General features: G+C 40.5%; 2 protein-coding genes across 2 annotated transcripts; one reads left to right on the top strand and one right to left on the bottom strand.

Moving 5' to 3' along the window:
• On the bottom strand, positions 1-5,448 carry ppp1r36 (protein phosphatase 1 regulatory subunit 36). The gene is made up of 11 exons (XM_030788543.1): positions 5,440-5,448; positions 4,476-4,540; positions 4,169-4,255; positions 3,962-4,068; positions 3,719-3,788; positions 3,109-3,207; positions 2,611-2,751; positions 2,441-2,483; positions 2,102-2,322; positions 713-907; positions 1-464 (listed from the first exon to the last, which is right to left on the bottom strand). Exons 1-11 carry the CDS (start codon positions 5,446-5,448, stop codon positions 203-205), a joined length of 1,299 nt encoding a protein of 432 aa, XP_030644403.1. The 3' UTR covers positions 1-202.
• A 2,635-nt stretch (positions 5,449-8,083) lies between these two features.
• LOC115825281 (probable thiopurine S-methyltransferase) lies at positions 8,084-11,565 on the top strand. Its single transcript, XM_030789112.1, has 9 exons — positions 8,084-8,140; positions 8,920-9,081; positions 9,410-9,502; positions 9,714-9,846; positions 10,175-10,227; positions 10,579-10,653; positions 10,814-10,881; positions 11,014-11,058; positions 11,304-11,565. Exons 1-9 carry the CDS (start codon positions 8,106-8,108, stop codon positions 11,420-11,422), a joined length of 783 nt encoding a protein of 260 aa, XP_030644972.1. The 5' UTR covers positions 8,084-8,105; the 3' UTR covers positions 11,423-11,565.
• Positions 11,566-11,926: the final 361 nt, after the last annotated feature.

Here is an 11,926-nt window from a genome sequence, read left to right as displayed (position 1 = left end):
AGACAGAAACAAAGAAGCAAAAGCAAACAATATAACAACAATCAGACATAAAATATAAAAAGAAATTATGTTAGTAAAGTAGCTGCCATCCATCTGCCATCACACTCGCACTCACACACACACACACACACACACACACACACACACACACACGCACGCACGCACTCGCACTCACACACACACACACACACGCACATAAAAGTCACTCCGTGTCTGATGACATGGCCTCGGTTGTGGCTCTGGAGAATGTGGTGTTGGCACGGCTGGGACCACTGTGTTTGTCTGTTGCTGCCGTCATGGAACCGCGACCCAGGAGAGAAGTCTTGCTGCTTTTAATACGTATCCCAAGCTCTTCGTCATCTCTGTCATCATAATCGTCATCATCTTCCTCATCCTCACTCTTAGTCCCCAGGGGCATTAAAGTAGAGTTGAATTGACTCAGGGGCTTCCCTAATATACCAAACCTATGAACAAGACAAGGCAAATTTTAAGAAAGGAGGAACAGACACTGACAGGACACAGGAGGGGGATAGGAGATGGGACAGATGGCTCTGAGAAGAGAGGCATGAGTTTGCATGCGTGAGCGCTAGAACAAGAGCATGAAAAAAAAAAGAAAAAGATGAAAGAGTGGGAAACACTAAGAAAAACAAAGTAATGAATGTATACGGAAGACACTAACTATGTTACGGTTGTATGTTCATAAGCTGCTCACCTGACAGAAGCTAGCTGCTGGCTTAGTTCCTCCATTACAGCTCGTGTGTCACAAAGTTTGGTCAAGGGCTGCTTTTGGGGACAGGACTTGTGAAACAGATGGGGAGCCTCCTCCCACGGATTAGGGAGAAGAGACACCATAACAGGAGATCGCAGGGTTAGGATCTTACTCAACGCCAGACGCTGCCAGAGATCCCTGGATCAGAGGTCAGAGACTGAGAGTCAGACGTGGAAGAGTAACAAATAAAAGGGTAAATTATTAGCCAAACTGTCCCTCTCTGTCGTGACTCAGCGCGCACAGATGTTTGCCCTTTAATCTGTACAAGTACAGCGAGATAAGGGATCTTTTTTACAATGCCCTGCATGGCTGCCTGCAGCTGTACGGCTGTACGCACAGTGTGTACCATGAGATTCCCGATTTGCGAGCGGGGAATGACATGGTGATCAACTCTGAGTGTTTACTGATATTCACAGTCCACTTCATATTTCTCCTCCGGCTAAACACCGTTCAGTTAGGCTATGTGATCAATGTCTGGAGGGGTGGAGGTTGGTGTCATCAAACTTTTGCCTCTTGTTGTGCAAATACGCGCGTAAGGGAAATCTGATTAGTTCGCTGGTGCCCAGAATCTTTAATTGTATCTTTTCAAATGTGGCGCTTTTCCCCCAAATGATCACCAGTGACACTCCGACGCTAACTATTTCCTGTTAGAGGGTGGCAGATTTCTACCAACATTCACTGTGTGCTGAAAGTCCTGCTAACTATGCCAGTGTCCATGGCCTCTGCTGAATGCTCATTTAGTGCTCTGAGGCGTTTAAAGACTTATTTATGCAACACAATGACAGACTCACTGGACAGGCCCCTATGAACATTCACCCTTAAATGAAAATAGACAGTGAGAAAGTGCTCTAATTTCGATGCGATGAAGGAGAGCAAACTTCAAATAGGTAGGCCAGATTTAATTATTCATTTATCAGTCAGTGGTGTTTCTCTCTCTCAGCTCTCTCTCGATGTGTGTGTGTGTGTGGTGTGCATGCGTGTAAGTGCCCGTGCGTGGTCAGGTCTCTGTGCATACCCTAAGATGAAATCCTGCAGGCGCCCCTGATGCCCTGTGTTCAGAAATGGCCTGCAAGGGCAGGAATGGGTTTCTAGCGATGAACGGGTAGGGATATTTCCTCTATACAACATATCAAATGGAACCACCTCTAACAGCATACAACACAAGAAACCAAGAATGTGTCACACCTTTCTCTGAAAGTCTCCCAAAACCAGGAACAATGACATTTTTGATATCGTTTATGGTCTTGGATGACTGGAGGCGTTTTTTTTTTTTTTCGTCCAGAAACAAAACCTGACTCAGTTGTCACGCACCATCACACAGGCTGATCCTACCTTTTGTCTAGGGGGTTTCGACCGTGCTTCCGGGGTTCAGACTGGCTTCCATCTTTGGAGCTGTTCAGGACCTGTTCTGCATCTAAAATCTCCAACTGAGTTCTTAAGGCAGGGTTAAAGGTGTCTGAGTGGAGCAAGCGGCCAATCTCAGCTCGGATGTCCTTTAGGTCCCGCCTCTCAAACGTTATCCAAGCCACATTGCAGAAAAAGCTGTACAGACACTTGAACACAAACAAAGAACATATACCAAGGATCTAACACTAAGACCCCGCAGCAAATACACTGCAAGTGTGACTGATAACACCGTGACCAGACAATAAACTGTTTTAAGACACAAACCTCATGCAATTGCCTCTCTTTGTGAGTCGAATACGCCCGGTTCCTGCAAAAAGAGATCATCATCTATTATGTTACACGCGTGATGATCAATCAACCACTTCATTAGTGCTGTTCAATTAATTATGAACTGGACTCCCCTCCAGTGCTCGGTGTTAATGGGGAGTTCTGACCTGCCAGGTGCCATGTGTTGCCGCTGGACCAGACCCAGACTCAGTACCAGACTGGAGTAACAGAAGGCCAGCTGTTTCAGGGCCAGTTCTACTTTGGCACTCATCATTTCCATCTCCCTTTTCTCCATAAGACTCTGCTCACTTAGAAAAACACATCACACCAAAATGAATTAATCTAGAAACATGTATCAGTGAAGGGCTACTGTGAATCCCGTGGAGAGAAAAAAAAAGAAAAAGAAAAAGAATAAGTGCACTTGTAAACGTTTCAGCGGAGGTGTTAAGAGCCAACTTTAGCTTCAAGCACCTGCGTAGCACATAAATGACCGAGATGCTCTGAAAACATTATGTATTTACACACATTCCTTAGAGCGCTGTATAATAATGACTATGCATTCAGACAAAGTTCACTAAAAAGACTCATAGCTGGTTCTATTAGTTATGTCCACTATAAGAAATATTTCCCTTTCTGACACTGAGGCTTTTTTTTGTGACACTCACACCACGAGGGGCTTGGGACTTTTCTCAAGTGCTTTCTTCTCAAAGTAACAGGACAGGTAAAGCAAGAGAGAAACCAGGAACGCATCCAGCTCACGGCTCCTGTGAAAAGACAGAACAAACATGCTCATTAAAACTTAATAAAACCTATTTGGCCGGGTTAAGGGAGGGTCGGCACAGGACAGGGCGCATTCCCTGTCATTGCATTTGGCGCCCCCTAGTGTTAAGGGCGCGCCTGCACAGTTGCAGATGAATCCCTGTAAAAAAAAACAAGTGACTCCGCATGGTCTACATTTCCATTGAGACGCTTGTATACTGGCAGGCGAAAGAAAGACCACAGTTGACTTGGCAAGTATGAGAGGGCAAATGCTCAAGCTCTCATCCTCCCACACTGGGGGGGGGGGGCTACATGACTACAGGGAATTGGAATTTCTCCCCCAGACTAGGGGAGAAAACACAAGATTTTTAAAATTTAACTTAAAATTACTTGTGAATATCAATACAACTTCTGTTTCATATGTGCCTGCCCTGCACAGTCACATTAGACCAGCCAGAGGGAGAGACAGGGGATTGTTACAGGGAAATGAATGAGAGTAAAAAGGAAATCTCTTACTTGATCACAGACAGAAAGCCCAGAGGTTTACGTAATGCCTCATTCTCTTGCACCAAAGACAGAGCCACCTCTGCAACAAAAGTGTAACCAAATAACATCGAGACAAATTCAAATTACAATGCTAATGAGACTGTGATGTGTCATATAATGGGAATATGATGACATGTTACTGTTCATGGAAAAGCCGTGATTCAAGATCACAAGCACAAAAATATGTCTTTTGCTAGTGCATGCAAAACCTACGTTTAACATCATCAAGGGTGACAGAGTCCCTTATGGCATCCCCAACAGACTTCACAGCATTCACACGCTCAAGAGCCTCTCTCTTCCTGACTGATGGGGTGGCATGTCTGGTTCTTGAGAAAATGAAGCAAAGTTGATGAATGCAGGCCCAACGAGCCATCACTGGGATAATGCTATTGACAATGTCGGAATGGTTGCTTTATTTACCCCTTCGGACCCTTGCTTGCAAGCTTGTTAAGAATAGACGCACTTGTCTTTTTTCGGTTCTCTTTTACTTCCACGGAAAGGCCTATACTGAACGTGAACGTTGCAGAAACAGTATTAACTTCACAGTATTCGTATAAAAGTATCTCCAAAAATGTGATATTAGATATTATGTCACGTCGGTAATTACGTCACAGGTATGACTTGGAGCTTGTGCTCTTCACGTGTTACGCGCCAAATTTAGTTGTAATAATTTACAGGTTAGTCAATAACACAGGGACAAATCTACCTGGATGAATAGATTATTTACCACGTGAAATCCAGGGTTTGTGTTTCGTCGTTCCAGGTCCAACGTCCGGATGGCGGAACATCTACCTGTTATTTAAAATAATATTTTTACGCATCTTGAATTAATTGCTATTTATTAGAAACTAGCTGCTACAGGTTTTGCACTTTAATGTAGTTAAACATATTACCATTTCTGTCTGTTGTTTTGGCATCTCCTCAATACTGAGAGAATTTCTTATAAAAGGAACTAGACTGTTTACTACTAGCCTGTATCGTATCTTAGCAACCTCTGCCACGTGACAGGCTTGAAGAAAACTTTAAATAGTCTGATTCTGCTGTCATAACAGAAATAAAGATGACAAACTAAAGGTGACGTTTTGTCGTCGCTTGATAATTTTGGGACTTGATACAGGTTTGTTGGTTTGGCAATTCTGTCCGTAATTTTTTGAAAGAGCTGCGACGTATGCGCGAATAAGCATGGGGAGTGAAGTCTACCAAAAGTCGTTGGGAGTAAACGTTGGGAACTTTTCTTCCTGCCTTCCTTAATAGAAATGGAACAATGACAGGCCACTACACTAACAGATATCATGTAAAATATCAAAGAGTATTTAAAAAGATAACAATGAATAATTAGAAACCGCGTTAGTTAATTAATTAATTAACGAACATTTCCACTAGGAACACATAAAGTAAGCTCGTGGCTCCTCATAAACTGGTCTTTTTGCTTTTAAGTCTTTCAGAAGCTTTCAGCATCAACTCAAACCTAACAATTGTCTTATTTGTTGATTGTTAGATCTTTAATCCAACAAACCTATACCTTGCAACACTAGACATGTAGGCAAATCTTTGATGGCACAATTGAGGTGCTAGAAAATTATATTTAGACACAAATCGTTCATACATGAGAAAGTTACCATTGCTATCAAACAGGTCAAGAACAAAAATAATATCTTTGAAACCATTTATCAGTAAACACGGGTTTGTACCACACCCATATGTTAGTTATTCCATAGTATTGCTTTATCAGGTTGTGAGCATGGCACACATTGCAATGCAAGAAGTGCCTGCTGGTGTAATTTTGATAGCTCTACAAGTAGGTTGGAGGGAATATAAGTGCATTTCAGCAACAACTAAAAAAAATATCCAAACCTCCTATTTTATCATCACACACAGCCTTAGGCATAAAGTAACAAAACTGAATCACGATTTGCTAACGCAGTCCACTCTAAAAGCACAAACAACATGTACGACATTTAAAACTTCAAGTTCATCCTGAGGCCTTCTGCAGGAATGAGTTTTTAATTTTATATAGGCCTCCTTAAAATGATGAAATGATGAAATTCAGAAAAAGTCCTGCTTATATCATCAAAAGTTTTGTCACTAACAAAAGAGGAGGATGAGGGAATCTGCCTTGGAGAGAGAAACCCTCCCTGGAACTGATAAGCCTCTTTGCAACCAGTTGTTTCCATATGTACTTAGTTTTAATGTCTTGTGGGTGAAATTGTTCTGTTGTCGGCTTGTGACATCTTTAGAAAAGTTGGGAACTTAGTCTGCGGTTAACTCGTCAGTGATGTGGTAAACTATACTTGAACTTGAACTAAACATTAGAGGCTAAGCCTGAACAACTTTATGCAGATAAAGTAATATTGAGAAACTGTTAGGAAAATGCACTTCCCATGTACACATAAGTAAGTGTGAGAATAAGAAATATTTCACGGAGAAAAAAAAAAACAGGATATAGACAAATTATTATATGCATGCCAGCGAGAATGAGACAGAATAAAGAAAATAAGAATAGGAAATAAATTAACCTGTAAATGACCTAGACACAAACTAATCAGGCTTTTTATTTTCTTCCACTATTTAGTTAGCCTATTTATTTATGTATTTATTCGTTAGTTAGTTATACATTGGACTCAAACAAGTTAATTATAACTTTTGTCTCTTCTAGGTTTCCACAGACTCAGATTCTGACCCTGAAGTAACACACAGCCAAAAGTTAAAGGAAAATAATAAATACTGTCCCATGAGAAAGAAACAAGCGCAAGACAGTTGTTCACAGAGATCTCCGTACATCACAGTTTAGAAACGCAATCCAGTAAATGACAGAAGAGATCAGTTTCTTGCTCCCCAGTCAAACAGTGCATAAGAACAAAATAAACACACACAAACTAGCAGCACTGAGGGCTTCACATATTAAATGTATTGCATATAGGAGCAAACAAACAAATAAACAAATAAAACTAAAAAACAGAGAGGGGGACAGAGATAGCTGCAAGCAGGCAGGGATGGTGTGGGTATGTGTGTGCATGTGCGAGTAAGGGACAAGTAGTCAGCTCTCCATGCAAGTGAGCTCTTGAAACCAATAGAAGCAGACTGTCTACAAGAACAGAATAGCAAAGAAGAGAGGGTGGGCTCGGCTAGGGTTACGTTACACTTAATAAAGTTATAAAGATAGAACAGGATGATCTAAGACTAGCAGAAACACTCCAATTTACTCCAAGGTTTATTGTAAACAACCATTCACATTCCCAGCGTTTTTACAACCAGTGTAGTATTCTTTCAGACTCAGTGCATCAGTACTTGGAGAATAAGTAGCCAACAGTTCTATTTGGGATACGAAGCCCTCTCTCCAGCAAATTACAAATCACCACCTCTTTGAGTAGGCTGCTCTTACAGAGTCAGTTTTGGTCAGTATCCATAAGTCTTATGGGTTAATGCTAGATTTATACACCTATTCAATAATTAAGTATTGCATGAAAGGAGGATTATTTTGATGATTACAGAGTTGGGTGGTGAAAATGACTGAAATGGTTGATTTCAGTGAAAAATAGAAAAAAGGTGAGTTTTGCAACTTGCCTACGACATAATACAAAAAAATATGTAAAAATGATATTACAACATGATTTACTTAAAAACACGATTCCATAAAATATGCCATTACAGTCCAAAAGGACTGTGAAATGACTATCCGACTACATCTTCCAGGTTTGAGAGAGGGCAGATTCTACGCCATAGTGCGTAGTACTTGGCACCGGCTACACACACACGTGGCATGGTAGTAGTTGCTTCCGTCTGACTGTTGTTTGCTGCCCTATCTTGATACAATTTTGTTACCGTGATTTTTTTTGACGCGCCGTTGCTGGTTTTGAGTGAAGTGCGAGGGACATTTCTGCTGCTGACAATGAATTTAGTTTTGTGTCACAAACCAAACCTCATTTACATACACCGTTTAATTAATAATGTCAGCACAAAGGATTCCAATTCGTTGTTTTATAATAGCTATTACAATAAGTATATACTATATAAAAAGTGCCAGTCAAACGGTCTTTTGCAATAAGCAAAACTGCGCACAAACTGGAACAGGCTATACGTGTAATGTATACGAGACAACTGTAAAGTAATATAGGCTTTATTTTTTCACAGTTCATAACATCTGACAAAATGTAACAATGAAATAATGTTAGCGAAGATTAATTTTACGATCGTTTACACGTTCCTGAACTTCTGTCATGATATGGAGTTAGACCCCTTGAACGAGGACGAAAATGGAGAGGGACATGACTATCTCTTTTCGCTGAAAATACTTCCCACGTGCTAAACCTCCGGCTCCTCCTTCAAAATGTTGTTCCTGTTATGAAAAGAAGATTGAATGAATTGCAACCGGTTACAACAAGCTGCACTGAGGTAAGTTGTTGTTCTGTCTAGTTGTGATCGACCACTTGTTTTTCCCTTTCGGTTATTCTAGTGTTGTATTGGTTCTGTGAAATAGCTTTTTTCAACTGCATACAGCTGACTGGTGGCCTGGTGACGCTGCCACCGAGAAATTCGAGAGGACATTAGAGAGATCTTACTGTTTGATTACAGGTATGATTATTGAATAGGTTTAACACATTTTAGTTACGTATGTAAACACAGCGAGAACTTAACAAACCATCTTCATGATTTACAGTCATGGCTGCGCAGGTTATGCAATGTTGTTAAAAAAATTGCATTGCCAACGCTAGGGGGCGTTACTATGTCACGTGCTTATTGTAGTGCCTTCCGCTATCCAGTCAGGGTGCTTTTGTCAGATGTTGTGGAACACTTTCACCTCACACGAACTGAAGCCAAAAGTCAGCCTATTCTTGGCCGTGTTTCTAAACATTCAGAGGGTACAATTTTATTTTGTTGCTGTTAAAATGTGTTGTACCTCCGGGTAAATTCACGACGATGTAATGTGTCTAATTTATGTGGTGCCTATTCACAACGCTGCATGTTTACATTTTTTTCAGATTTTCGTTTCGTTTTGTGAAATGTGCTTAATGATACAGATTTAGGTTGAATAAGCAGGACCATATGGTTATGAGTGGAAGAGAGAAACTGTACGATGAGGTGATCAAGTCGAAGGAAACACCTCTAAGAATCTCACGCGACTGTCTAAATCAAGAACGTTAAACATTAACACACTCTCTCTGTGGTTTTAGATTACTGAGTTTTACTGAAAGGTTGAAGAAACTGAAGAGTCTACAGGTGAGACCAGGAGAAGAAAAAATGTCAGCCCAGGCAAACAGAGCGATGGCCCTGGAGGATTGGGAGAAGCGATGGACGGATGGAAGGATTGGCTTTCACCAGTCTCAGGTTCACAGGTACGAAACCACTCAATGTGACCGTTTTCACAGATTATACTAAATATGTTTTTACCAGAGGACCTTTAAGGCGGCAAGTACATGTAAATTTATGTTCAACTTTTCAACGTAGGCCATATTCATACAGCCATCACAAACTTAAGAATTTCGCTGAGTTTTATTTTATCCGTGCTAAAACTCAAATTGAAATGCGTCTATTTGTCTTTTGTGTGCTGTTTATTTGAATTACCTTCGCATAATGACAGTTTTAGCATTAATGAATGATTTACTCTTTAGGCTTTCATATGTACAGTTGACTAATCTTGCCCTTTTCGCTCTTGCTTGGCAGGATGCTGGAAAGGAATCTAGATAAAGTTCTTAATGGACGGAGTGCTGTACGATTCTTCTTCCCTCTGTGTGGGAAAGCTGTCGACATGAAATGGTGTGTATGCGGATACAACACAAAGTACTCAACCTCAAAAAACTACCAAAAAAAAGTTATACAGAGTACCCTTTGATCATGGAAAAATTAAATCTGTGAAATCCCAGCATTCCGATATTAGTGGCATAACTTCTTCTCTCTGAATAAGTTGTTCAGGTATAGACACAATGTGTAGTTTGTCAACAATCACTTCTTCCACCGTATGTGACAGGTTGGCTGATATGGGACATACAGTTGTTGGAGTGGAGATATCTGAAAAAGGAATCAGACAGTTCTTTGAGGAGCAGGGTCTAAGCTACAGTGAGGAACCGGTCTCAGCCATACCTGGAGCGAAGTTATATAAGGTATGAAAACACTGAAACTAACCAAGCATACAAGAATTTGAGTAATTGGCTGCGCTATAGAAGTAAGCAGATCACAGTAGACTTAGCTGTCTAGGCCTGTTTGTTGCCTCAGACAAGTGCTGATAACTCAGTGGAAAACACAGCAATACACTGACATCTCACTGTGCAGGCATCCTCTGTGCATTACTTTCCCATTGTGTCAGGGTTGAATTCTCCCTGCTGTCCCACAGTGCGTCTCTTAACGACAGTTAAAAAAAAATCTAGATTTCCTGGAAGGGGGGGTTCTGGGTAATGTACACAATGCTAATGCGTTTCTCCTGTCCCGCAGAGCTCTGACAGCAAGATCTCCCTCTATCAGTGTGACTTATACAAGTTCTCCAGGTAGGACTTACACTCTTTATTTTTAGACGATAACACTGTAGTCTTCCACATTCAGTTTTGTCCTAAAAAAAAAAGGATTCTTTTAACGCAACATAAATAGTTTTGGGTATTTTGTCGGGGATGTGTATAGAGATGTCAACTGATTACCATTATCCCTCTGATAAAGACAATGAGTCATATTTAGGTATCTTAGAGGAGAGAAATTCAGTTATTCAGTCATTAATCTCTATTGTTGCAACTTTTTCCCGTCTTTCCCTACATCATTTCTCCGTTGCTGAAAAGTATGTATTTACATTGGCAAGACAATGAAGTAACACTGTCTTTCACCTCCACCTCTCTGTGTTCGTGCAGTGCCATTGAGGGGCAGTTTGGAGGAATTTGGGACAGAGGTTCACTAGTGGCCATAAACCCATGTGACAGACAGAAGTAAGTCAATTTATTTGGTCAGTTTGAACAGCGCTCTGATCTTACTCAGAAAGAATCAGGCCACTGTTTATTATGGCATGTTTAACATGCCGGACACATAACACTAGTAGTCTACCTTTTCGGCAGTATGCTTTTATACACGACTTCTTTTGTGCTCCAGGTATGCCAATCTCATCGTCTGTCGATATCTCTTGGACACATTTCTGTACAACCCTGAGCTATATGAAGGTAATAATGGGGAAAAAAATCTGTACTATAGTTGATTCCTCCACCACTTTATTTCATTTCATATGTGGACTGTCAGTATTCAAACATCTATTTGTTTAATCTGCTTGCATGTATCCTCTCAACATTCTCCAGGGCCACCGTTTTTTGTGCCCGATGAGGATGTCAAAAAATTGTACGGTAAGTTTTTGCACCGTCCCTGAAGAAGATACATTTCCTCTGAAAATAAGCAGGTTGTTAATTGTCATTGATCCGTTCTGCTGCAGTTGTATGATTGCACTGCCTAGCCATACTCATTTGTGTTCAGGGTTTTGCTCGTGAGTAAATGCTAATAATAATGATAATGATAATAATAATAATAATAATAATGATAATACAAGTTTATTTAGAGCCCAGTATTATTGGTTGTTCTCTGTGGGTTTCAGGGGAAGCCTGTGATGTAGAGCTGCTGCAGTCTGAAGATGCCCTGACAGACAGACAGAAAGCCTGGGGTCTGGACTTCTTTGTAGAGAAAGTGCACCTATTGACTCTAAAGGCCAAATGAACTCATTCATCATGGGACAAAAGAAAATCACTCTGGACTTCAAAGTGGTCCTTTGTTACAGTACAGATATCTTGGATGACTGGTGGCAAGGACGATGGCATTGTTATTACATACTGTGCTTTTACTTAAAATTACCGCAACATAATTGAAATTCATAAATAAAGTATATTTCAATATGCTGTAGTCTTAATTTTATGAGTATCATAACAAAACAGTTTCATTTGTTTGTTTGTTTTTTGTTTTTTTGTTTTTTAAATCCCAGAGCTCTTTAGGGACCATCATTTAAAAAACAAAACGCTTTTGCATCCTCTGGCAAACGAATTCTGTTCCCCCTACAGACTTTGCCTTGCCCTTACAAAGGCAGTCTAACAACACTAGACACTTAGCAATGCTTTAATATACAACTTTTGTACAGTCTGGGAACCGTAAGTTCTACTGTGAGTTCAAAACTCTAAATGAACCCTGAAAGAGATTCATAAAAGATTTCATCAGTGGAATACAAAA

Source organism: Chanos chanos, chromosome 12 (genome assembly GCF_902362185.1).
Source record: "Chanos chanos chromosome 12, fChaCha1.1, whole genome shotgun sequence".
In the NCBI taxonomy this organism is placed as follows: Eukaryota; Metazoa; Chordata; class Actinopteri; order Gonorynchiformes; family Chanidae; genus Chanos; species Chanos chanos.
This window is presented reverse-complemented; position numbering and strand designations above follow the sequence as displayed.

Excerpts from the sequence above, each read along its gene's own strand:
- LOC115825281 (XM_030789112.1), top strand. The coding sequence starts at position 8,106 with ATGAATTGCAACCGGTTACAACAAGCTGCACTGAG. Across the intron at positions 8,141-8,919 it reads TTACAACAAGCTGCACTGAG|ATTACTGAGTTTTACTGAAA; the intron begins GTAAGTTGTTGT and ends CTGTGGTTTTAG. Across the intron at positions 9,082-9,409 it reads CACCAGTCTCAGGTTCACAG|GATGCTGGAAAGGAATCTAG; the intron begins GTACGAAACCAC and ends CTTGCTTGGCAG.
- ppp1r36 (XM_030788543.1), bottom strand. Across the intron at positions 4,069-4,168 it reads GCAAGCAAGGGTCCGAAGGG|ACATGCCACCCCATCAGTCA; the intron begins GTAAATAAAGCA and ends CTCAAGAACCAG. Across the intron at positions 3,789-3,961 it reads CACCCTTGATGATGTTAAAC|AGGTGGCTCTGTCTTTGGTG; the intron begins GTAGGTTTTGCA and ends CTTTTGTTGCAG.